At 39.0% G+C, this 27,148-nt stretch overlaps 1 protein-coding gene across 2 annotated transcripts in view; it reads left to right on the top strand.

Moving 5' to 3' along the window:
• Positions 1-335: 335 nt before the first annotated feature.
• The window catches only part of LOC131253335 (AMP deaminase-like), a 64,209-nt gene continuing 37,396 nt past the window's right edge, over positions 336-27,148 (top strand). The window contains exons 1-9 of one of the 2 annotated variants that reach the window (XM_058254303.1): positions 336-763; positions 6,377-6,546; positions 14,880-15,087; positions 18,458-18,636; positions 18,747-18,798; positions 18,916-19,043; positions 19,155-19,334; positions 19,482-19,549; positions 19,640-19,782. In XM_058254303.1, coding sequence (XP_058110286.1) covers positions 358-763; positions 6,377-6,546; positions 14,880-15,087; positions 18,458-18,636; positions 18,747-18,798; positions 18,916-19,043; positions 19,155-19,334; positions 19,482-19,549; positions 19,640-19,782 — 1,534 coding nt within the window. In that variant the 5' untranslated portion in view covers positions 336-357. The remainder of the gene's footprint in view (positions 764-6,376; positions 6,547-14,879; positions 15,088-18,457; positions 18,637-18,746; positions 18,799-18,915; positions 19,044-19,154; positions 19,335-19,481; positions 19,550-19,639; positions 19,783-27,148) is intronic. The other variant, XM_058254304.1, reaches the window with a different exon arrangement.

The raw sequence follows: 27,148 nt of genomic DNA, 5'->3' as shown, positions 1-27,148 counted from the left end.
GTGTGCAAGATCGGACACAATCTTCACCGTGCAGATTCCATGCATAAAAGAGATTGGACAAGTATGATAATCAGGTGGGCCATATGTGTGGGAAGATTTAAATCATTAATTGGTTTATCTTAATTATTCATTTCCTTTTTACTGCCTGCTCTCGTCTAATGGATTAGACGTGGAAACCAGAATATATTCCCTCTTTCCCTCCTATAAATATGCTACAAAACCTCTCCCTCTAATTAAAACCCCGCACGGTTGTTCTTTCGTCTCTCAATACAATCTCTCCCAAGAAAGAGAAGAAAAAAATCCCTCTTTCTACTCTCAATACAATCTCTCCACAGAGAGAGAGAGAGAGAGAGAGAGATGGACTCGTATGCTCTGCATCTAGCCATGGCGGCATTAGTAGGCGCCTCTTTCGTAGCCGTCTCCGCCTACTACATGCACCGCAAAACCCTAACTCAGCTCCTCGAATTTGCGCGGGCCGTCGAGCGGGACCGTGACAGTAACGCAGACGAAGAGGAGACAGACAGAGCTGATTCTTCACATCAGCAGCAGCATTCTGGCAAGTCTTCAAGGAGGAACCACCACCACTACCGCCGGAAAGGGGCGGCGACGGCCGGGTACTACCGCCGGGCTTCGGCTTCCATGCCTGACGTGTCAGCAATTGCTGCTGCTGTGGAAGGGGTGGAGAAGCAGCCGAATGGGCCGCTTGATGATCGGAGCCTGCTGATCCCAGCTGGCCTCCCGAGGCTTCACACGCTTCCGGAAGGTATGCACTTGTCAGACTTCTCCCCGGAGTGAAAGGTTTCCAGAGTTTTATCTGCTCGTGGAAGTGGGGGTGATTCTTGTATTGGGTTTTTGAATTCTGGATTGCATTCTTGTGGGTGAATATGAGCTGTGAATTGATGCTATTTGATCTTTTCATTATCGGGAAATTGTGGGTGGTTAAAGAACTTCAAAAGGTTGGAGCTAATAAATTCTGGGTTTTGTAGTAACACTATTTATCAGTTTGAGAAATTATACGAAGCAAACAATTTGGATGCAGTACAATCTCACTTTCTATCTCCACACACACACACATCTGAGAAGTCCTGCTAAGTGCACTTGAGCGAGTGTGCTTGCCCGGTGCTTGGTGCTCGGACATGTCAACTTGATGGGAAGAAACTTGACCTCATCGCTTCTTTCATCATTTCCCATGAATTAATTGGTTCTAGAATTTGTCTCTTTGGTGATAAGTTTGTTGCTAAAAATATTCTTGACACATGTTATGTGATCAAGTAAAAGTTTCGGGATGAAGCTTACCATCGAATTCTTGGACCTCCACTTTTATTCCTAGGTCTTGGTCAGTGTAATTTTTGTGCCAAGTACTCTTCCACGTGCTATGTTTGGAGCACCTCTAGAGTCAAGTAGAGGAGTGCAGACTTCTAAGACAAAGAGTCAACTTGTTGGGTGAATTAAGCAAACCCCTCTAGAGACACATTCCTCTTAGTCAGGGTTTTCAACCTGATTCACCTACCCAAGTATCGAATTGGTTTGTAAGTATTATCTGGACAGAATTGAGTGGACGGGTATCGGACATGTTTGGTGCCACAATTCAATGCAGATTCTAGCGCAGGATTTTAGGATTGTTTATCGGATGTCACTAGGGTTGAATTAGAGCTAGGCTAAGGGGGGGCTGGGATTAAGACGGAGTTTTAGGCAATACTTGGGGATATTAGATGCAGGTTTTATGACTGATTTGTGGGGACAGCTGAAGGTTTGTTTGGAGTTTTGGGGACAGTTCAGGAGCTGGAATTTTGGAACTGACAGGTTGTGGACAGATTCTGAAGAATGTTGGGGAAAAAAACATAAAAACGAAATGGAACTTGCTAACCAGCAAAGATACAATGCAGCTACTGTAGATTTGTATAGAAGTATTGCAGCATGCTATTGTAACATTACCTAATCAATGAAAGAGCTATTATTTTCTTCTCTGACAGCATGCAACTGTGTCATGTTATAGTAGCTGATTGCATTACTGGACTGCCAAATGACCAACCATTCTACTTATTTAACCAGGGAAGCTACATAATAGTGTCCGTTTGATGAGCAGCTTGGATCTTGCACACATGTTCCACATGTGTGTGAGCAGAGAGGGCTGGAGAAGTTCACTTGCTCTAGAGAAAATTGCATTTCTCATACCAAAGAAGAATTATGTTGGGATCCTGCATTTAAGAAGCTTAAGACTAATCTCTAACACTAGACAGCAACTTGCAATGCTTGTTCTTTTTTCATGCTGATTGACTGTCAACTCCTTGCACGTAAAAGCAAATTGAGGCAAAGCTAGGGTACAAGGACTCTCTCTTTATTTGCAGAGGAATTAGAGGACTGGAGCACTTCCATTCTTTGGAGAAATATCAAATGTGCATATTGCTTGTTTTATTGTGTGATGTCATCCATTAGCTATGGTTGAAGGATTAAGAATTCCTCTTGAGCATGGCTGGCTAGGTATTCATGCATTTGAGAGCTCAAATAGGATATCATTGATGAATGCCGAGTGATCTCCAACATGATGGTCAGGGTGTTAACCACAAGTGGCATGTGCAAAGACATGGAGGAACTGATGTGATCTTACTATTGTAGAATCTTTCCAAAGAATCTTATGGTTGTTGTCAATTTAAAGCTAATGTTAGAAAGTAGACAAGATTTGTTGGTAGATCTCTAGATATTCCACATGGCACACTTGCACATCATAGGGCCCTAGTATTAATTCAATGAGATTTTGCAAACCATCCAAAAACCTTTCCTAAAGAAACCACTTCCAACAATGGTCCATCCATCAAGAGTATATATCCATCAATTGTAAGGTCCTTTCATTATTATTATTATTATTATTATTATTATTATTATTATTATTATTATTATTATTTATGAACAGGATTGTAAGGTCTCTAGCTCCTTAGATGAGCTACCAGAGACAGTGTGGTGTGTGTGAGTGATCCGGGATTCAATCCCTGGTAGTGTTACCTTTAAAAAAAATAAAAATGGTAAGGTCCTTTCTAATCTTGCAGAAATGCCATAAGCATAGCCCTTGTGTGGAACTCATGCTTGTCTGGAGGAAATACTTTAAGGCCCTGTTTGATTTTTTATTTTCATTGGAAATGTGTGGTAAATGGGTCATTATTACTCCCTACGCATGTTTGATTTTTGTAAGTAGTTTCATCTTGAAAATCGGTCCAAAAAGGTTTGACTGAAATTTGTGGGCCCCACCATGATGTATGTGAGATATCCACACTGTTAATCTGTTTTACCAGAACATTTTAGGGTATGATTCCAAAAATGAGGTAGATCCAAAGCTCAATTGGTCCACACTACAAGAAACAGTAGTCGCGAAACTTCTATTGTTGAAATGTTTTTTCTTCCTTGGGCCCAGAAGACTGTTTATTTGTCATCTACCTGTTCATAAGGTCACACGAACATGGATAAGGGGAAAACAAAAATATCAGTTTGATCCAAAACTTTTGGGCTCTCAAAAGGTTTTTAACAGTAGGCCTTCCATTCCCACTATTTCCTATGATGCGCCCAAAAGACTGTTTATTTGTCATCTAACTTGTTCATAAGGTCACACGAACATGGATAAGGGGAAAACAAAAATATCAGTTTGATCCAAAACTTCTAGGCCTACAAAAGGTTTTTAACGGTAGGCCTTCAATTCCCACTGTTTCCTTTGATGTGGTCCACTCGAGCTTTAGATCTGCCTCATTTTTGGGCTCATGCCCTAAAATCAGCTAGCAGAATGGATGGATGGCATGGATAAGCCATATACATCACAGTGGGCCCCACATGAAATTCACATTCCACCTCGATTTTAGCATTCAAAAAGCAAAATGTCAACTTTTCCTTGAGAATGGTGTTGGAATTAGGGTGGGAAATAATTATACCTACTTCCAAGTATTTCCCATAGTGAATTAGAAAACAAACAACCCATAAAGACTTAGCTTACTAAACTTCTCAATTCTCTTTATAATTGTTTCCACTCACTTCCATGAGAGCAAACCTTGGAACCTTAATCATGATGTGAGATTGTCATTCATTTATCCCTTTCATTCATTGCTCATCCGGCATGTCTTGAGGCAATATAGACCTGGGTTCCTTGACACAACCCAATTGAAGGAGGAAATTCAAATTTATTAGCATACCTTTTGCAAGGGTCAAATCAACAAAAACCTCCTTTGAAGGCTGAAATTGATCCCATATCACATATAATGCAAGACATGCATTAGAACCCCGTAACTAATGTGATGGGAAGAGTGGCACATGCTAAAGAGAGAAGCAACTCATGTTATCACCATAAAAAACATCCAGTGGAGTATCATTTGTAAAATCTCTTGATAATTGATATGTATGGCCAGCATGTCTATTTAAAGGTTTAAGTACATAGAATTCCTTATAGTGCTAAAACTAATGCCTATTGGTTCAAACATAATCAATCCTAGGTGCTAAAACTAACGCCTATTGGTTCAAACATAATCAATCCTAATTGCACTCAACTACTAATAAAAGAACATGGATGGACTAGAACTGATCTCATTAGTAGGAACTGTAGCATCCTACTGTATCTACTGTAGCATGTTCTTGTGGAGTTGGGAAAGAGATGCGAGGGATCTTGATATCCATTGAATAAGATGTGGCAAAATACTGTTAGGTACAGTGTAGTAGCGGGAATACACTCTTTCGCACTTGTTTTCATTATGCAAGTTAAAAGTAGTAGAGCACAAAATACTCAACTGGTGATGCCAATTTGGGTCCAGCTCTAAGCAAGGTGTTCCGTATCCATTACGATACACCCGTAAAAGCCGATATGTATAGGTAACGGCCATGACCGTTACACGATACTGGGGTGAAACGGGACAGTTGGTTTTTTGAGATTGTATCGGTGATGGTTGTAAAGGCCGTTACGAGGCATACCGGCCATTACCCCCGTAATGATTGAAAAACGACCACTTTTTTTCTATTTAAATTCATTTTATCCTCAATTTTTCACTTTTCTCATTCCAAAAACTCTTCTAGATCATTTTACAATAGATTTCAACCATTCTTACTATAGTTTTTAAGATTAAAACCTAGATTGAAGTAATTTAAGCGAATAGAAGCTCTGAGGGCCATTTTTTCAAAAAATTGAAAAATTTAGTATTTATCCCCCCCTTTTTTTTTTTCTTCTAGTTCTAGTGTTTGATTATGATGTGTAACTATTAGAGACATAATCATGTTCGCAAATTTACTAGACAGCCCAATACAACACTCTCACCACAGAGTTTACCGTTACACTACCATAAACATGTTTAAAAAAATAAAAATAAAAATGAATACATATTTGGAATATTTACATTATTCTGGATTTTCTAGATATTTTATTAGAAATTTTTAGGCAAAAGAAAATTTCCAACCGTTACGGGGGTCGTAACGGTTGCTACGCTCCCGTATTAGTTTTTACGGCCAATACCCGTATTGGTAATGGTGGTGACCGTTAGGGCCACTCACCGATACAGAATACATTGGCTCTAAGCAATTTTTTAAATAAGACCCATAGCGTAGCACTAGCGTACGCTACATAGCGTAGTTTGGTTGTAGCGCTACGTAGTGTCTTAAATAGCGCAATTCCCCTATAGCGTATGATATAGGGGTTGTAGCGTACGCCACAATGTATTTTTTTTAATTATTTTTCATGTTTTCTTTGTATCTAATGTTGAGGAATGTGACACTTGTATAATTGTATTGTACTTGATACTTTTAACCTATGGGATTTTTATTTCTTTTCATAAATGTGGCCTATGGTTTCAATTAGACATTATTAATTAAAATGGTTTGCTTAGAAAGTTGTTGATGTGATAATTATTTGATTTGGTTTATATATGTGGATTGGCTTTTGATAAATGATAACTAATGACTTGTTTGAATATGCTTATAATTGATAAAATGAATAATCTTTTAGACATTTTTATATACAATTTTCCTTTTTTCCACTATTTATTATATTTGTTCTATTTTTAAATTAAAAAAATAGAAGTATCATGTAGCTTATGCTACACGCTATAGAGGGTTGAGCGCTACACATCACGCTACCGCTATTTAAAACACTGGCTTTGAGTTACAATATGACTACTTGTTTTGCTAGTCACTGCCAGGTGGTACTTTGTTTAGTAATGACTTGTTTTTAATTTATTAACTTTGAACGTACATAGGTAATACATGCTTCGTTTTCCTTGAGAGCACATGCCTAAAAATAATCAATTATTCTATTGTTGATGACTTGTTTATAGAGAAATTTGTTACAGATTATGTAGTCTTCTTCAGTGTCTTGAACCAACAATGCAGATTTATGATTCTATTTTTAGCGTTTCAGGTCGCGCAAGTTCAACTAAGAGAGCTGGACACGTAATTCGACCACCTTCTCCAAAGTCACCTGTTGCCAGTGCTAGTGCATTTGAGAGCATTGAAGGATCAGATGAAGAAGATAATTTGCCTGATAACTCTAAACTAGACATGACCTATTTGCATGTTAATGGAAATGCTGTGAGTTCTTCATTTCTTTTTTGTTTGATTTGAAATGCAGCTGTGAAGCATGCTCGTGGTCATGCATATTTGCATATTTCAATTGATGGTTTCTTTTATTTTTATTTTTATTTTTATTTATAATGATAACTACTGTTTGCCATTCTATGTTTGTAAGTCTGATGAACTTCTACTTAACATTAGGGTACTTAGTAGAGCAATTTGGCCTAGTTGGGTCCTGGTGTTTCTTTTAGAAGATAAATTGTTATGTCTGATATTTACTTTTAGTCTCTAGAAGTATTACAAAGCAAAACATCCATAATAATTCAAGATTTGTACATTTACAAGTGTACATTGTTTCCCATCTCTTGTTCTGTTTTATCATAATCATCATAGCCTTGTCCCAACTATTCAGGGTCGCCTTTACAAATCCTCTTTCACTGAAGATTTGAAACCGTTACTCTACTTTTTAGAACTTCTTTCGAGAATAACTGTACCAGATCTCTGATGTGTACTCCATCTGATTAGTAACAACATGTTTACTTTAAGTATTTTCCATTACTAAGTTTTCGAAGATTTCGGGTGCTTGAAGCTTGGACTAAGGAAAGCAAATCAACATTTAGTGGTGAAAGTTCTATTTTTTTAGATTATAAAAACATTCTGATAGAACTAATGGATAGAATTGAGCTGCAACTAGAAGGATGAAAATATTCACCCATTAGGGCTTCAAGTTCAGACCTTTAGATCCACAAACTTCATAATTTCCTCAATTGCAGCAGAGAATTAGAGAAATATAGAAGAATGATAAATATTTGGAGTCTCACCACAAACCCAAAGAAAACCTAGAAGAGTCTTACTCTAGGGTTTTACAAGTCTCACTAGTCACTTCTAAAGTTCAATCGAATCATAGGATCCATATAGAATGGCTTAATCAGTCCGTTGTTGTATAATGGTTCATATGTACGCTATTTATGTGTGGTTTCATTTTATTGTTGTGTAATAGTTCCATATGTAGGCCATTTGTTGGGAAGTTAAGGAACAAGATGCTCGTAGGATAGGATGAGCGCAGCTGAAATGAGGTTGTTGAGATGGATGAGTGGTAAGACAAGGAAGGATAGAATTAGAAATGAATGCATTTGAGAGAACTTAGGCATAGGACCAATGTGTAATAAGATGAGGGAAAGTAAACTTAGATGGTTTGGCCATGTCAGTGCATCTAAGACCAAAAACTGCACCAGCTAGGAGCAAGGTATTCCAAAATAGTTACGTAACCGCCGTAATGGCCGTTATGTAAGTCGTAATGGTAACTGTGGTAGCTGTTACGCATTTCGGGGTCGTGATGACCATTATGGAAAAAATGACCCATAACAACTTCATAACGGGGCCAAAATAAGGTTTAAAAAAGAAGATATAATGTTGTTTATGGCCCATATTGTAATGGTAATGGCGGTGGCACATTGCTTGATTCAACTTTGTGAACTTTAAGGACCGCATTGTGTAAAACCTTTCAAACAATTTTCCTTGAATTTAGAAAGCCTTTCTAGTCAGGACGATGCCACATTGCTTGATTCAACTTTGTGAACTTTAAGGACCATATCGTATAAAACTTGTGTTGTATATTCCATTAAAGAAACCGAGAGAGAGAGAGAGAGAGAGAGAGAGAGAGAGAGAGAGAGCCTAATTAGATAAGAATGCTCCCCAAAAACTCAAGGTGGTATAGGAGAAGAACAACTCGAGTCTAGAAGGCATGAATGAATTTATTCAAAATACTCAAAAAGCAAATCATGGAGATGGTTTTTGAGGGAGTCCTAAGTAGCAACGAGTAATGACAGGTAGCATGAGTAGGTTTGGTAATCCAATGATAACCGAATATCAGATCAGAATACATATGCCTGTAGTTAGCAGTTCAAGTGCATGTTGATGTGAATGCACATTGAAATTGCACGTGGTGTAGGATACCACAGCTACGAGCGGAAGCTTGAGAGAGCGAAGGAATAAAGCTCTTTTGAGGGGGGGTGGGGGATTAGGACCAAATAAATTTTTTGCCATTTAACGTACAACTACTTAAACTAATATGTCAATTTAAACTAAGTGAGACAATTAACTCTAAAGCTTCCAAGCCAATAGAGGGTCCAATCACATAGACTACAATAGATATACCATTCAAGCTAAGCAACTTGTTTATAAATGATAGTGTACATGCGTGTGAGATGTGCTAACTATTAACTCCTAACATTCATATAATCATGCATACATATAATTCACTAATCAAACACATAAGCATGATTAAACAATTACTCTCAAATGGCAATTTCAAACACAAGCATGCATAGTGGTTTGGTTTCCCTACTTCACTCCCAACGGACGCACTCAACCCATGAGTGTATCGGATTTTATTATTGGAAATTTTAAATCAGGTTCACATCTAAGCTTTCCAACCTTACACAAGGACTGTAGTCCTACACAAGAACTGATGCAGGACACATGATTTAATGTTAACATGCAACGTGGAGATTATGAAAGAGTCCATAAAGTAATTCAATTAACAAAAGATGCTAACCTACCAAGTAATTAAGAGTAAACAATAGGTAATAAAATCTGATTTAACCTAAATCATATGCCCGCATGCTAAGAAATCACATAAATCAATTAAAACTAGGACCGATGGAAGGATAGAACTTCCAATTTAGCATAGGCGTGTTCCACACTCAATGGACAGATTTGTAGGTTTTATGATTAGGGTTAGGAAATGGGAAAACTGAAAATAGGAAAATTAGGGTTAGTGGGAATTGGGGATTTTGGAATTAGGGTTTTTTTTTAAATTAGGAAAAATAGGAAATTGAAGATTGAGGTTTTAAAAGGTTGTAATGGGAAGGAAAATGGGAAGAGAAGAGAAGAAGAAAAATACTAATGCAGGACAATTAACCACTTACTTTAAAAGCTCGAACTGTTAAAGCATGGCGAATTAATCCCCTTATCTCATAGCCCAGGCCCCATATCTCATGGGTTAGGACCTCGACCAAACCCCCCTCGTGGCTCCCAAATCACATGGGTACCGCCTCACACGAGCCACCCGAATCACACCGGTGGGGCCCGCCTCTCACGAGCCACCCGCCCCACACGGCCCACCCACCTCAAGTGTGTCCCTGCATCCCACAGGCAACCCCACACGAGCCCGATGTGAAAATGCCCCTGCATTAATCACTCCTGGTGCGGAGTCTCGAACACGAGACCTCCCGCTATGATACTAATTTGACGCAAGACAATTAACCACTTTCTCTAAAAGCTCAAACTGTTAGATCATGCCGAATTAATCCATTTATCTCATAGCCTAGGCCTCACATCGCATGGGTTAGGACCTCAGTCGAACCCCCTTGTGGGCCATAAATCACATGGGTACTGCCTCACACGGGCCGCCCACCCTGAGTGTGCCCCTACATCTCACAGGCAACCCCACTCGAGCCCGGTGTGAAAATGCCCCTGTATTAAATACCTTTCGAAGAAGAGAGATGAATGGTGTAAGAAGAAGAATACCTTTCGAAGAAGAGGAAGAAGATGTACCTTTGGGAATCCACCAGCAAACAAGTTTGTACCCTTCTACAATTCAATTGGAAGGGAGAGTTTTTTTTTTTTGAAAAAAAAATCCTAAAAAATAATGAGGAAAATTCCTTCACACAAGAGAGTTTTTTTTTTTTTTTCCTTCTCAAATCTCCACTAGGGTTGGAACTCCACCCACCATGTGCTTTTATAATTAAAATCCAGCATAATTACAACTATGCCACTCACTTAAGTAAAATGGCCCATCACCCAAAATAAGAAAACTAAAACATATATTATCAATCTCAACTATTAAATAACTCCTAAAAATAACAAATAACATAAAGAAAGCAAGATCAAAGTCCAAGGGGCAATGATCTAAAAGATCTAGTGGCCCGATGGCCTGATTGACAAGATCCAACAGTCGGATTGATGCGAAATAGAAATCCTATGACTAACATGATCTCCTAAGCAGCCCTCATGCATCATCCCAAGGTGGGGTCTTCCTGATGCACGTCTAATGCATGTGGGGTCTTCAAAATGGCCTGGCGGGCCCCATCTGAAACTCATTTCCTATCCACAAAGAAAGCTGCGCTGATGTGGATGGTCGTCGCCGTCTCTAGTACACCCGAGTTGGTCCTCTGATGTCCCCATCAAGAACCTATCTAGCATATACTCCCGCCGAATTCTCCTGCAAGAGACTTTAGTTGGTTTTCAATCGGCTAACCAACAACCGCAATCCTAGTTCAAGGACCTATGTTTACTCCTGCCAAAGGCTCCCACGAAGAGTAACACGTATACACCCGTGGTCAGTGAATTCGGCCCTACACAAGAGCCTAGGTACTACACAAGAACCCATCGAGTTTGTATTACAAACTCTTACACTCAATCCTATGCAAGGAAAGATAGTATTGACTCATAACACGTACACACCTGTGTCTGGTGAGTTCGGCCTTATACAAGAGCCTAGGTCTTACACAAGAACCTATCGAATTTGGGTTACAAACTCTTACTCTTAATCCTACGCAAAAAGAAGAAGAAGATAGTATTAACTTATACATGACACTTGTTGAATTAAGCCCATTTGATGTGTTGTGCTTGAGTTGCTTCTTCAAAGCTCTTCTGTGCTTGATTTTGCTCCTCAATTGCTCCCTCGATTGTTGATGCCGATGCGTTGCCAATGCTTCAACTCCAAGATTAAACACCTTGCATACGATGCTCCATAGAGGTAACCAAGGTGATAGGGAGGTGAGTAAAATCTTCTGCAACTAATGGAAAGTTGAACTCTTAGGGGATTCTCCTTGATGAACACTCTAGAGGTTGATAGACACTAGGATTCGCCAATAGAATCAGTATCTAAACTCTAGAGAATGCTTGAGATCATGATCTTCTTGTAAAGGAGCTTAGAATGCTCATTAAAGTAAAGAATTACTAAGAAGAGAGCATGAATCTCATTGGGATAGAGCCTAAGAGGTTAGTAAAGCTTAGGATACACTAGGGTCTCTAAAATGCCAAAATCTGTCTAAAGATCTGAATGCAATATATATAACAAAGAGGCTCCAACGGATCTCTAACGGCTAGGCTCGATCAATATATATAACAAAGAGGCTCCAACGGATCTCTAACCGCTAGGCTCAAGCTTGGCCCTCGATCGATCGAGCTAGGTCGAAAATGGTCTAGTGAACTCATTGGACTGTTTTGGCCATGTTCGATCAATCAAGCTAGGTTGAAAATGGTCCAGTGAATTCATTGGACTGTTTTGGCCATGTTCGATCGATCGAGCTTGATCGCTCAAGAGGAATTGAAGATTCCTTGAGTGTTCGAACTAAGTCATATTTAGGCCAGTGCTTGCTAGACGTTTTTGGCCATGTTCGGTCGATCAACTCGATCGATCGAGCTTTGCTTAAGCATACCAATGAGTCTGCTGGTTTGGGTAGTTTAATTTCTAACAACTTAAGACCTCTATACTCTATAGCCTATCTTATCATGTTCCAATTAGGCTCCTAAGGCTAAGGGATGATTACACAAGGTTTCCTTATTAAGGCAAGGATTATCTAGAGGTTCAAGGGTTGTTTTGAGTTAATTTTAGAGCCATCGAGATACCTCATTTACACGTTCTTCACTTCCTTAATGCTTTAGTCTTTATTTGTCTTCGGTCTTCAGCTTCCAAGGGCTCAACCGACTTCCTGACACACAGACACACATGATTGGCAAACAAGGTGCACAAATAAGTGCACTAACATGCATCGGTTCATATTTCGAAATCACGATCCTTGGGTATCAGAGCTGATCATAGAATGGCGATGCAGAGGGAACAACTCTGGTCGGGAGGCTTGACATAGTGATGAGTACAGTTAGAAGGCCTGTCACAATTAAAAGGTCTAGTCAGAAGGCGTCGACATGGTGTCCATTGCGATTTGGGCTGAGTGATTAGATCGAGCAATGCTAACAAATGGTCGGAGATGATGAAGATCCAGTGGCACCGTGTATGGAGATTGGAGGTAGTAGCAAAATGAGGCCCAAATGGTAGTTCAAATGGTAGTAGGAATAGAGAGCCTGGTTCCAAGGATGTGTGTAGGTGGATGATTGGGACAATCACCTATTTGTTGCAACACAATGCAAGTAGAGATAACAAGCCAGAGATGGCACATATGCTAGGTGGACAATGGAGCACGTGTGCACGCAGTTCAGTGCACTCATGGAGCACTAAGTACAAAAAAAAAAAAAAAAATGCAATGCTCCTTTTATCAATCTTCACAAGAAAGAGAGCAAGGAGATGATCTTTCACAAGAGGCTTTGATTTGCTGATAGGTCTTGTTCAGTAGATTGATGGTTGGAGATGATGTGAGGTTGCAGAGAGCACGATGAGTGGTTGGAGGTGGTGAATCGGGGGCTGAAAGTTTGGCAAATCGAAGCTTAGATTTGGGCAGAGAAGGGTTCTGGTGTGGGTTTGCGGAAATGGTGGAGACGGGCGATGTGGTTTGGAGAGATGCTGGAAGCGGTAGTGGTGAACAGAGATTTGTGGCGATGGCAATGGGGTTGAAAGGCAAACGAGTTAGATCCAGTGTTGAGATAGCATCAGAGCAACAGGTTCAGATTCTGATGGGGACTGAGCTGTGGGATCCAATCGATACATGCACAATGGCTAAGGTCTGAAGCGATACTGGTGACACCGAATGCTAATTCTGATGGTGGTACTGGACGATGAGACTTGGGTAGTAGATGGGGTGCTAAAAATAATGCAAGATTCAGTGGTTGTGTGCCTGCGGCTACAATCTACGACGTGCAATGGGTTGGGTCACAGAAGACGACTGACATCTAGTGATGTTGGCTGACGATGGCAATTAAATCTGGACACAGACCTGTAAACAGATACAAAGGTCATCGGAGACAAGGATGGAATCCGAACACCGAGATCTGGATATCAGAGATGGTTTTGGGATAGGTACAGATCATGTTGCAATGAGTTGTAGCAAGGTGCAGATCTGGTTGGACTTGTGTCGGTTTGGGATGAGGGCGATGGCCTGAGATGAGGGTTTGGTAAACAATCTAGTTGTCGGGTAGATGGTGTTGGATCTGATATGTAGTGGTGTTGGGTCGTTGAAGATAGTGAAGATGGACACAACCCTCCCAGAAGGGATTTGGTGATGGTCATATCCTAGCAATGACTGGAGCAAAGATGATGGAGAGGGGTGAACTGCGGAAGGCAGCGGGTGCTTGTAGCCTGTAGGTTGTGGATAGATGGCAATCATGGTGCTGGTAGACATCAGATTTGGTGCAAAACAGGTGACGATGATCATGTTGTTGAAGGTCGGAGCAAATGGAGGTGGTGGTGGATTTGATGGATGACCCTTGATGGGTTCTGATTGTACGACAACAGTGATTGTTCGATTGGAGTTTTCTGGAGATGATGGGTTTGCAGGATTTGCACCAAAAACAATAGGATTGCTAGATTGGGGTGATGGGGTTGGGCTGATACAGGACAGAGCATGGGATCGAGCTGCAGGATCATGATGATGAATGGCTCGGATAGACTTGGCAGTGCAGGTTGGTGGGGACTTAGTTGATGAACGAAGAGGATCCAGGGCCCAGATCAGGGCTCTGATACCATGTAAACTTCAAGGACTACATGGCGTAAGGCTTGTGTTGTATATTCCATTGAAAAAACTCAATGCATGTACTAGAGAGAGTATCCAAATATACATGAGAAGAAATCTTCATAATCTAAATCTACTCATATTATCCTAATCTACTGTAACAAACTTTGTCAAGTTTTTGGTGCTGGTGCATGTTGTATGTGTAGTAGGGAAAGGATCGAAGTTAGCACCATTGCCTACAAGTTAGGGCTTAGGGGGCCTCTTTCAAGTTGTAAATGGGCTTGGTGTAATTTATGAAATTAAACAATTTGATTATGTGAATTAGTATTCCATGTCATGGTTTTGAATATTTGATATTGTGCCTACAAATTGTATCAGTCTTTGATTGTTCGTTTCTCCTATTGTTTATATGGAATTAGGTACATTTCTTTTAGAAAACTAAACTTTGTGTTGTATATAACCCTCTCTTAGTGTGGTGGCAGTTAGGAAAGATACATGCAACTAAGAAGTGGTTATCAATTCCTTCAAATAATGTTGATTTTTCTGATTTGGATGCTTTAATAGAGAGAGACAGGTCTCTGTGGTTCTGTTTTGTATTCTGGATATATTCTTGTTTTAGTGTGTCGACTGGAATTGCTTTTTTTTTTTTTGTTTTGTGTGTGTGTGTTCTCTATATTCCTCAAAACAACTAGAGAATCTCAAGAAACCTGTGGTGAACAGGGACCAGACTGTAACAGCTTATTTCAAACATTACCGGATTATATGAACGCTAACGGGGAGCAAAAGCCGATTGCTGCAGCTAGCATGATCCGATCTCATAGTGTATCTGGTGACCTGCATGGCGTCCCACCTGACCCAGTGGCAGCTGATATTCTTCGGAAAGAGCCAGAACAAGAAACTTTTGTGAGACTGAAGATCACACCAACTGGTGAGAAGCACATGCCATTTCTCTTGGGAGTACAATGTGTATATATGTTCTCTTTCTAGATTTAGAACTTTCGACTTTATGATTGGGAACGATGGCTCATTTTCCAATGAATATCAGGGATAATATCCAAGTCCTTTCTTTTGATTGATACATGGTAATGGCATGGTCTGAGACCAGACCTATAGCTATCATCTCATCACTGCCACCAAAGCAAACATGCAATTGTTACCTAAGTTGCTAGTAATTTATAAGAATACCTCCAAAATCTTGAAATATATAGAGGATCTATGGAAATGACAGAAGCACACTTATCTCACTCATTAAGAAGGTAAACTAACCCCAGAAATGTGTGCGCCATTATGGTAAAGTATGCATTTGAGGGAACTTAGGGAGTATTACCAATAGATAATAATCTGAGGGAAAGTAGACTTAGATGGTTTAGTCATGTGCAATAGAGACCAGAAGTGCATTGGTTAGGAGTGAGTCGGTTCAAGTTGAAGGCTCTAAGAGGGCAAGGGCAAGGCCCAAAAGGACGTGAGTGGAGGTATTAATAAAAGACTTTTTTAAAAAATAAATAAAAAATAAAAGAATGTAAGACGAGACTTGACGACTTGTGGTTTAACTCAGGATATGGTCCTTGATGGATTGCAATGGTGGACACAATTTGTGTCGCTTAGATGATGATGATGGTGAACTAAAATAATTTTGAGCCACACCAACCAAAAGTTTTTTTTTTTTTTTTGCTAAAAAAGATTATTCCTTGGGCAATAATAGCTCCATATACATATTCAAAAAAAGAAAAGAAAAAGAAGCTCCATATCTATTCTACTTGTTCTCAAATTTGCAATCATTGCCTCTATTTTACTCTTTCAGGTTGCTAAGTTCCTTAGAGTGAAAGGTGCAATAGCTGAAAGTAGAAGATTTATTAGATGGAGAGGCTGCTCACTTGATACCTAGCTATGTAGAAACATGTAGATGAGAACCATATGGTAAGAATCCCACTAGGAGAGGACTTACAGACTACAAGATCCTGCACATGGCCTGGAAGTGATGCACAGGAGGGGCATGCCTGAATTGGTTTGCAATAGCATGTGATATATCGGGCCTCATGAACACTCCACATTAGGCACACCCTCCAAAAGACAATATATGCTTGTCCACATTGATATCTGGCATCCCACAACCACTTCTTGTTTTTCCACATGTAGAGATAAACCAAGAGAAGATGGGGGAAGATTGCCAACCGTACACCTAAATTCATTGGGTAGAATCTTCACTCCTTCCTCCTCGAATTGCATGCCCAACATCTTACTTTTCTGCAAATTAACTAACCTGATATGGCTTCACAACTCCTTTGTATTCTTCTGAGTTTTACTACCTAATCCATTTTCACATCGGAAAACACCGATGTATCATCTGCAAATGGAGGCGGGCCTGATTGAGGTTGTCTTGATTGATTTGTAGCCCTCTGGAAAACCTTTCTTATTCTCCTTTTCAATAGTCTTAGTAAGCAATTCTGCCATGATAACAAATAGCAATGGTGAGATAGGATCACCCTGTTAAATTCCTCTTAAACCTCAAAAGAAAGCCTTCAGAGTCCCATTAATGAGAGTTGTTTAGTGGACCCAAAGAAATGCACGTGTACATCTATTGTCTCCATTTAACACCAAACCCAATCCTTAAGAGGATATGCTGCAAAAACTCCTAGTTCATATGGTCATAAGCTTTCTTCAAATTTAATTTACAAATAAGGCCTAGCAAATCGGCTCCTTAATGAGAATTGATGCGGTCATGAGCAGTAAGAACCCTGTAAAAAAGTTGTCTACCATGGTGAAAAGCTCCTCCTTATTTAGAAGTGAACACTCCCAAAACCGACCTTAGCCTACCCACAAGAACTTTAGCTAATATTTTGCATTGGCTTCCAATCAAGATAATAGGCCTAAAGTCTTGTTGACTCTCTGCTCCATCCTTCTTAGGAATCAGCACAATGAGTGAAGCACCCCGTGTCTTTGAAATTCTGCGTCTTAGATAAAACTCTGAAGTGAACTCCATGATATCTCATCTTCCCCCAAAAAAACATGGAAAAAACTCATGGGGTATTCATCTGGGTCAGAAGCCTTATTTCTACATGGATCATCCATGGCATTAATAATGAAAAAAAAAAAAAGTGTAATGGCTCCGTGGCGCGTATTGGTTCCCACTGTTACTGTTATGTCACTGTCTTGGAATACCTTGTTAACCTCACTTACCCTGTGTGTGTTAAAATTAATTAGATACCCATTAGGCACCCAATCAGGTGCTTGAACTAGACCTGATTTTTAAATGGGTAAATGGATCCATATTCTATACCCATTTTAATCAGGCCTGGTACCTTGGGTATACACGGATCTGCATACTCGTTGACAGCTCTAGGAAACTGAGAACAAGTTACAAACGAGGAGACTTCCCCTTCAACCATCTCTAATAGTTTTAGCATGTCGCTTTGAACCAAATGTCATTGGTCTACCTTGAGGAATTTGATTCCATTTCCGTCAGCGAAGACCTTGACTTCAATAAAAAAATTGATTCTCTAAGACAAAAAAGCAGTTGGGGCTTTACACTATTCCCTCATGTTGCATCAATGAAATCGTTCCCAAAGCTTGCTTGCCTGGTCGCCTGTGCTAACATTGAGCAATTTTGATGGTGATCGCGTCAAGCATCTCCTGATCTGTTAATAGGAGAGAACTTGATAAACCCCATGCAATCCTTTGAAACTTGTACAAAGGGAACGCATAATTGCATTGCTTAGCATAGGGTACTTTCTAAACCTTTAAATTTGTTTCTTTGAACAAATTCACATTCTTCAGGTCCACAACATGTCAACAACCCTATTGAAAATATTTTGGCTCTCCTCACATGCTTGGTGCTCTGCAAAATTTAACAGAGAAGGGGGTGCTCATTTTCGACCAGTGGATGCCATGTGTTTTATAAATCAGACGAGGATACTCAACAAATATATAGAAAGATGGTAATAGAACTTAAGAAGACATGCTGTACTTGATGTTGCCGAGGGCATTAAACAAAATTATGGGCAATATATCTTCATTTAGATGGTCTAAAAGTAATCTTCATTTACATCACAAAAGAAACTACTATCTGCACAAAATCTCAAGTGTTTATATTATAATTGAAGGTCAGCTTCAGCTATTTCATATTGCGAAGCCCACAATTTTCTACTTACCAAGCCATATATACTGGCCTCTTATCCCAAAACTTTCAAGTCTTTATGTTCATTTACACATGATGACTGTTCAAATTGTTAGATTTTGTCAAGCACCTAGGTGGTTGAGACCTAAATGTTGATCATTATTTTCTTTGTATTCACTCTTAGAGGCACCATCTGCCGATGAAGCAGAGGTTTATCTGGTTCTCCAAGAATGCCTTGAGTTGCGTGAAAGTTATGTGTTCAGAGAAGAGGTTGCTCCTTGGGAGAAAGAAGTTATAACTGACCCCAGTACGCCAAAGCCTAATCCAAACCCATTTGCATATGCTGCTGAGCAGAAAACTGATGTGAGTTTGTTCTCTCTTTACATTTTTTTAAAAAAAATTGGGCCACCCACATAAGTCCTATCTCCGTTGGTATTTCTGATGTTGTTATGTGCGTTTCAATTTCTTTTCAGCATTATTTTCAGATGGAAGATGGAGTTGTTCATGTCTACGCAAATAAAGACTGTAAGAATGCCAAATTGCAAATATAATTTGTTTCTGAGATTTAGGTCAGCTACTATTTGGTCTGGACTAGTTCATCTATGAGAAAGTTTATGCTGTGTTTGCTTGTATATGGTTCAGCGACAGAAAAACTTTTTCCCGTTGCTGATGCTACAACCTTTTTTACTGATCTTCATCGCATCCTCCGAGTTATAGCAGCAGGGAATATCCGAACTTTGTGCCATCATCGGTTGGTTCTTCTGGAACAAGTAATTGTTTTACTTTTATCATGCTACATTAGTTGAAATTCGTGTAGGTTTCATCAACCATAAGCTTATGCTAAACTGAGATTTGGGTGGTTCTTTTGGGGCTCCAATCAGAAATTCAATCTTCACTTGATGCTAAATGCCGACAGAGAATTTCTTGCTCAGAAAAGTGCACCACACCGTGACTTTTATAATGTCAGGAAAGTTGATACTCACGTCCATCACTCAGCATGCATGAACCAGAAACATCTTCTGAGGTTTATTAAGTCGAAGTTGAGGAAAGAACCTGATGAGGTATAGAAGTTGATGTACAGTGCAATGCCATACTATCTGTCCTTATTCTTGTTCAGCAAGAAACTTTTGCTAATTGGAGCCTTCTTTCCAATGTGAGTTGGATTGTGTGTTCGCTGAAGCAATCTATTTCGACATGCTTTTATTTAGGTTGTGATATTCCGAGATGGGACATATCTAACATTGAAAGAAGTTTTTGAGAGCTTGGATTTGACGGGGTGAGCTGAAATTAAGCTTTACAAGTAATTCTATTCTTTCTTTTCTTTTAGATGTTACAAATGATTTGTTTCGATGTTTCTTTGGAGCAGGTACGACCTTAATGTTGATCTCTTAGATGTTCATGCAGACAAGAGTACATTTCACCGTTTTGACAAGTTCAATCTCAAGTATAATCCTTGTGGTCAAAGTAGGCTCAGGGAAATTTTCCTTAAGCAAGACAATCTTATCCAGGGTAAGCTGCATTATTTGGAGACCATCTTTCATTTAATGATTTCCTTATATATTGGCTCCAATTCCATTTATGCTTTGGTTATCAGATTTAGTTTTATTACGTGGCTCCTGCTTTCATAAATTTCTGAAGTGGATGGTTTAATGTGACCTTGTATTATTTGCAAAGCTAAATGTTCTAATCTAGAGTGCATCCAAGAAAAAAATAATTCTAACCCAGAGTATCCATGGATGTTATAATTATAAAAGAAATTTCATATTTAGCTTAACCAATTTTGTTTTCCAATGCTTCAGGCTGGAGTTCAACTTTGTTAAATGTTGGGTGAAGCATATCAACAAGCTTGAAGCCATGTGTTTTAAATTCCAAGGCCATTTCAACCATATCCTAACTTCTATGCTCAATTCAACATCACTATTGTGATTCCTTGTGAAACCGATCCTTTCAAAAATCAACATCATAGTTCATAACCAATCAAACAGTCATGTCCATCATATTTTCCATCCTTTAGAACCTATATCCTGGTAAATCTTGGCTCTTCGGAAAGGTTTGCAACAGTCTGGCTCTCCCAGCTCAGCCATGAGTATGAGCAACGTCTCGTCTAACTATCTCACTAGAAACCTTCTCCTGATAACAAGGTTACTCTAATCAAGATCCTCACAGCCTGTCATGCAGGTACGAATGACCGTCTTGAGTGACTCTACAAGGAAATCCAAGATGAGGTGCATAGGTTGACTTGAGTTGGTAGAACTGCAGGTGAAAGAGATTGACAGCCTGACCATGGAAACACTATCAATATCATCACAATGTCTTGTCATTGTATGTCGGCAATTCAGTAATTTAAGGAGACTAGCAACTCTATCAATGAACTTCCTCTTTGACTCCAGGCCCTTGAAAGTTAGCTTTATTGTAGTGAGATATGGGCCTCTCGTTGGAATGGGAGTAGTTCTTTTCTTTAGTTTTGAGGATTGTAAATGGGATTTTCGATGCTCTTGCAACAGATGGAGCGACAAATGATGAGAAAGTTGCTTGCTGTAGGATCCTCAATGCCTCTCCCATTGTCTTTTTTATTTGAAAGGTGGTTAGATTTTATTAGAAGAAAAGGCCACAAGGACAAAAAAAACCTATACAAAAGCTCAAGCCGGAGCAAGAGAAAGCAAAAACCGAAAAAATAAGAAACCCACTCCATTACATCATATTTCACCCTTCTAAAAACTTCCAAAGATGCCTCACCCCGGTTTCGAAAGCAGTGGTTATTCCATTCTCCCCAAAGGGCCCAAAGACGGACCAATGTAGCTAACCTCCACATCGCCCTTTTTTTTTTCCAGACCTCCATGCATGTGAGGAAAAAGATCTTGATAATCCTCAGCATCACCCACGGAACTTTGAAGAAGTAAAAGAAACCTTCCCATAACTTTAGTAAGGACAATGAATCAATGATCTACTGACTCGGTGTCATGCATGCACATAATGTAAATGTTAGGGAGAACCGTCAACCTCTTCTAGAGATTATCTATCATGAGCTCCATTTTCCTTCCCACCCATCATTTTGAGTCTTGGTGATATTGCCGATAATATCGCCAATATTCTGGTGATACCAATGACAATGGTAGTATCAGAAGTTCCAGCTATCGGTGATATATTGTTGATATATAGTTAAGTATCGCCAATGTATTGATATCGATGTATTGTGATATTTTTGAATGTATAAATTCTAGATGTCGCTTGTATTGCCAATGTATCGGTGATATTATTGATAATATTGCCAAAAATCTATTTATTAAAGAATATTTCTATTTCAATTTTTATAGGTGTGTGGTTGTATGGTGAAATGTATGTATGTGTGTGTGTATATGTATGCATGCATGTGTATTGATGGATGGTTTGATAGATGAATGGATGTATGTATGTGTGTATGCATGCATGGATGGATGGATCATGTATGCATGTGCATGCATGGATGGATGTTTGGATCCACCATTTCCCCCATGTTTCGTCAATGTTTTCCTAAGTCAACGATACATGCTCTTAGGTCCCCATTAAAGGAAACTTTTTGCGTTTGCATCTTCTTTTTGCTATCATTTGATTCTTAAATATGCGTATTTTAGCATTTGTTGAAGTATTATTGAAAAATCCCATTGTTTTCTCCATGTTTCCTCAATATTTCCCTTGTTTTCAAGTATCGACGATAATATCAGCTATATCAATCTGCATTTCCGTATCCACAACCAACGATACATGTAACGATACTGATACTACGAACATTGTTCTCACTAACCAAGCAATAATTGCAACCTTGGGAGCGACAATGTAATGCCACATGAATTTGGTATGACAACAACATGCACCCACCGAAGCTTGGGAAATCATACCATAGGAGTGGATAGAAAACCTCCCTGACTTGTCTTTACTCCACATCGATGCATCCTTCTCTCTCGGTGAAGGGTGAAATCCTTGGAGATGAGACAATAGTTGAGTGAATTCACCTTGTCTGTGAAGTTCCTTCTACAAGGACGGAGAAGCAACGAGCGACTAAGATGCCCCCAACAGTAGATAGCCTAAAAAGCCTAGGGAACTCAACATGAAGCGGGCCCTCCCCAAGCCACACATCATCTTAAAACGAAACCCTCTCCCCATCCCCAATGGAGAAGCAAACTCCCTTCATGACCTTACTCATCATGCAAGCAACCGCCTTCCATAGGTTAGACACCCTGTATAGAGATGATACCCTATCCCACCGCCCTACTTTGTTGATGCCATGACTTGATTGGGATCACAAATTTCCATAAACTCCCCTCTTTCTACCTAACCCTTCAGACCCATTTGCCTAGCAATGTGAAGTTAAGGCCCACACATGGTTCTGAATGATTGTATTGGCTGCTATATCAGCCCCATGGAAAAATGATATGATATGGCGTTACGTATTGGAATCGGGCCCGTATCGATCAAAAAAATTTTTTGAAGAAAAAAAATTTGAAAAAAATTATCAAAAAAATACATGTTCACGAATCTATCATTTATTATTATTATTATTATTGTATTTCGACAACATATTCAATAGTATATCGGACCATTCTTTAGTAAGAATGTTGTCCTGGGGGGTTGACCTTCCGTAAGTTCTAGTGTTGATTTTTTCCTTTTTATAAACTGTTGACATGTCATAAATTGATATCATCTATTGCTTATAGTCTAATATGTCCAAGGAGTATTACTACTCAGTATTCACTAGTCTATTCACTACTACGTACGTGCTTACTTGGAGAATGTAGTCCATTCAACTAAGAAACTAAGTATATGAAATCGAAATTGAAGCAATCAAGAAATTTGCGTCCCCCTAGCATTACACTTCAAGTTTCAACATGTATATATATATATATATATATATATATATATATATATATAATAAAATAATTAACAAAAAATAAAAACTAGACATAATATTTGAAAAATGGTGACCAAACTACTCATATTTGATAAAGAAACAACCCAAAAATCCCAAAACAACAAACTTAGCCCCCCAAAAGCAATATATTTGAAAAAAAAAAAAAAAAACATTTTTTGGAATTTCTAGAAATCTCGAAATTCCAAAAAAAAAACAACTTTTTTTTTTTTAATTAGATATGATAAAACATGCATTGCCTCTCCAGATCTATGATCATAATCATCAGATTTTAAAAAATATCTGGAATTTACATATTTTTAGATAGGTTTAATAATAAATAAATAAATAAACTTTTTTCTTTTTTCGAACAGATCTGCATAGATCTGATCCGAAATGGCTAGAGAGTATAGATCTGAGACTAGTTTTTTTTTTTAAAAACGATTTTGAAGAATATGCAAAAATCAGGTGTGAATGCCCCGAAAAAAAAATAAAAAATCCCAAAAAAGCTCAAATCAATCTTCAAAACTAGTAGTTTTTTGGTAGATCTAGGGGTATAATAAACATACATATGGATTAGAAGAAGGATTGACAACAAAAAATGGATTTTTTTTAATACCTATGTTCCGATTTTTTTTCAAAACCGACCTCAAATGGTTTTGATCCTTCAAATCGGCTGAAATCCGATGTTTTGATCTTCCAAGTTGTTGTTAATGGCGCTGAAAATCACTTACGATTGATGTATTCGAGGTATTTTAAAGATTGGAGGAGAAATTAGGGAGAGATCGAAAAGGGGAAAGAAAAGGGGTTGGTTTTGCCCTTTTATACACTGATACGGGTACATAATATCGGACCCAATACGGGCCGTATCGGCTGACACGGCCCGATAAATGCCAACGGTTATTGATACAACCGATATAGGGCCGTATCGCATATTGTATCGAGCCGATATGGATACGATACACCCGTATCGGCCAATACGTTAACGATATTTTGAACCATGGGCCCCACACCATAAACGCCCCTCTCTCTTTGTTTATGTTTTGTTTGTTTCATCTTGCTTCTTCAACAAAATGGTGGTTATCATTCCAAAAGGAAGAAATCTAGATCTTCCTAAATCCAATAACTAGTTTCTTTTTGTCATTATTGTAAAACAATTGTAGATTTTGATGGATGTGCTACACAATAAACAAGCTTCTACATTGTTGTCCCAAAAATTACCTGTATCTTTTTGTATGTACATGTATTGCCACTCTTTTTTTCCTTAACGTATTAGTTCTCTACCATCTTTCTGAGTGATTTTCTTCCCATCAGTGGTCTCATCCCTGTAAAAAAATCCTACTCCTTATCTTGCAAGGATTATTGCTCTTGATTGGCAAAGAGCCATTGGTGCATGCAAACCTGGGTAATTTCAACGAAAATCTATTGTAGAATAAACATATAACCCTAGTTTTTGCATAGTCCTAAACTAAGTGTCACTGTAGTGCCACCATAGCACTAAAATAAACATGCTACATACTATGGTGCAATTAAAAAAAAAAAAAGGTATTTTGATTGGGTTTGGCCTAACTTGGCCTATGACATGGGTTGCAACCAGCCCTTGCGCGACATCATCAAATGGGCAGAAGATTAGTGTGTAATACTTATTTTTTATCAACAACTATTTTTTCCTAGAAGGCGAATGAAAACAGAAAGGATGCAACCATCCAATAAGGTAATGGATAGACATCACCCACAAGTAGGTAAAACCTTAAAAGGCCATCCTTGCCTAACAATTTTGCAGGGAGTCAGTTCTCTAGAGAATTGTTCGAAAGAGATTTGTAGCATAAACAATACTTTGATTTCATTGACAAGACAGCTACATCTCCAAGGTACAAAGTGATGGCTGGAGACCCAAGCAATGTCACTCTTGTAGTTGCTTTCCACCATTGCCAACTCAAGAGTGTTGAAATAGTTTCTAAACAGAATCAACCTTGTTTTAATCGTTATAAACTCTGCTAGCGTTTCCCTAGCATGGTGTGCCATAAAGGCCATTATGGGGCCGTAAAGGCCGTCACGTAAAGGTAACGGTGGCAACCGTTATGCGTTACGGGGTCGTAACGGCCGTAACAGCCGTTATGGAAAAAAATGACCCGTAATTGCCATTAACGGCACGTTACGTCCCCTATAAGGCCATAACAGCCTCGTAATTATGGGGCAGATACAGGTTTTCCATACTTTTTAATCAACATTACGGGGCAAATACAGGTTTTTTAGGATTTTTTTTTAAATAAAAAATGAGACTCTAACGGCCGTTACGGGGGCCTTAACAGTCGTTACGACCCGTATCGTAAAGGTAACGGTGGTGGCCATTATGGCCACCGTTATCGTTACAGAACACCTTGCTCCCTAGTCCCTATCCTATTAGGCCAGATTACACAAACTCACTAGGCCTGATATAAAAGGCTTAACCATTTGGGTTTTCTCTGTGGAAAAACCATAGCCGTTAGGTTCCACCACCCCACTGTGGCAGGACTTCAATACAAGTTTGAAGGGACAAACCCATTGAATTATTTAGCAACTCCAAACACATGAGTTTCTTCTTGATTGTTCTCCTTTACTTGAGAAATGGGAGATTAGAGGTTTTTACATATTATTCTGTTTCTTTCCAAATGCTCACAAGGGAGCATTTGCCAAAGGATTTTACCTCTAGGCTTTAAGGGCATGGGCAGGGTGTCCCAAAACGGTTACGTATCGGCCGTAACGACCGATACACTTTTTAATATGTGTGCGACATGAGACCTGTCCAATACGTTGGTCTTACATCAGTTCACCTTGGAAAAAAATTAAAAAAATATATCTACTCATCTAGTATACCAAGCCTCTTATTTTTTACTTCTTCCTCTTCTCGGCCTGCTACGGCCCTGCTGCGGCTGCGGCTGCGGCCTCCTCCTCCTCCTCTCTCTCCCCCTCTCTCTCTCTCTCTCTCTCTCTCTCTGTTCTTTCCCTCTTTTTTCTTCTCTTCTTTCCCTCTTCTTTCTTTTCGGTTTCCCTCTCCTTTTTTTTTTTTTTTTTTTTTTGCGGGATATAGCTGATGTCGGTATGTGTCCTGCGAAGACGAGCGCTGACACTCCTCGAGCTTCGAGTTGTACGAACGGTTCAAAGGAGATCAAAGTTTTATGGGCTCCACAGTGATGTATTTATTATATCTACACCGTTCATCTATTTTTAAATATTATTTTAGAGCATTACCTAAAAAATGAATCGTATCCAAAGATCGTCTGGACCACACCAAAAATAGCAGCGGAGATGATGATTTTCACCGTTAAACAATTCGTAGGCCCACCGTAACATTTATTTTCCATCTAATCTGTTCATGAGGTCAAAAAGACCTGAATGAAGTGGAAAAACAAATTTCATATTGATCTAAAAGTTCTGTGATCCCAAAAAAGTTTTCAATGGTAGACGTTCAATCCCTCACTGCTTTTTGCAGTGTGGTCCCCTTGATAATTAGATCAGTATTATTTTTCGTGTCAAGCCTTAAGACGATCTCGTCAAATGAATGGACGGTTTAGATATAACACATTCATCATGGGTGGGGCCTAAAAAACTTTGACATGCGTGCTACACTTAACAATCCGAGTCCCGCCTAATTTGAGCCCTTAAAAAATTGTAAAAAAGACATATATTAACTTAAAATTTACCAATTAAATAATAAACTGCAATTGCTAACTCACAATGCCAAAATCAAATTATTTGAATAGTTTTAATTGTTATTTTGTGTACTCTTATTTTTTAAAATAGGGCCTTTTGATTTTTTTCATGATTCACTATCCAATAAATGTCCACTAATACATAAGTGGGATAATGACAATAAATTGCATGAATTTGAGGCTAATTTGGGGCATAGATTGGTCCTCCAAGTCAGCCCAAAATTGGCAACGCCATCTACCTGAATTTAATTTCATTTTTTTAAAGAACTACTTGGAGAAAGATATTAAATTGTTAAGTATA

This window comes from Magnolia sinica, chromosome 8, assembly GCF_029962835.1.
Source record: "Magnolia sinica isolate HGM2019 chromosome 8, MsV1, whole genome shotgun sequence".
Classification (NCBI taxonomy): domain Eukaryota; kingdom Viridiplantae; phylum Streptophyta; class Magnoliopsida; order Magnoliales; family Magnoliaceae; genus Magnolia; species Magnolia sinica.
The sequence above is the reverse complement of the archived record's forward strand: the minus strand, read 5'-3'. Positions and strand labels throughout refer to the sequence as shown.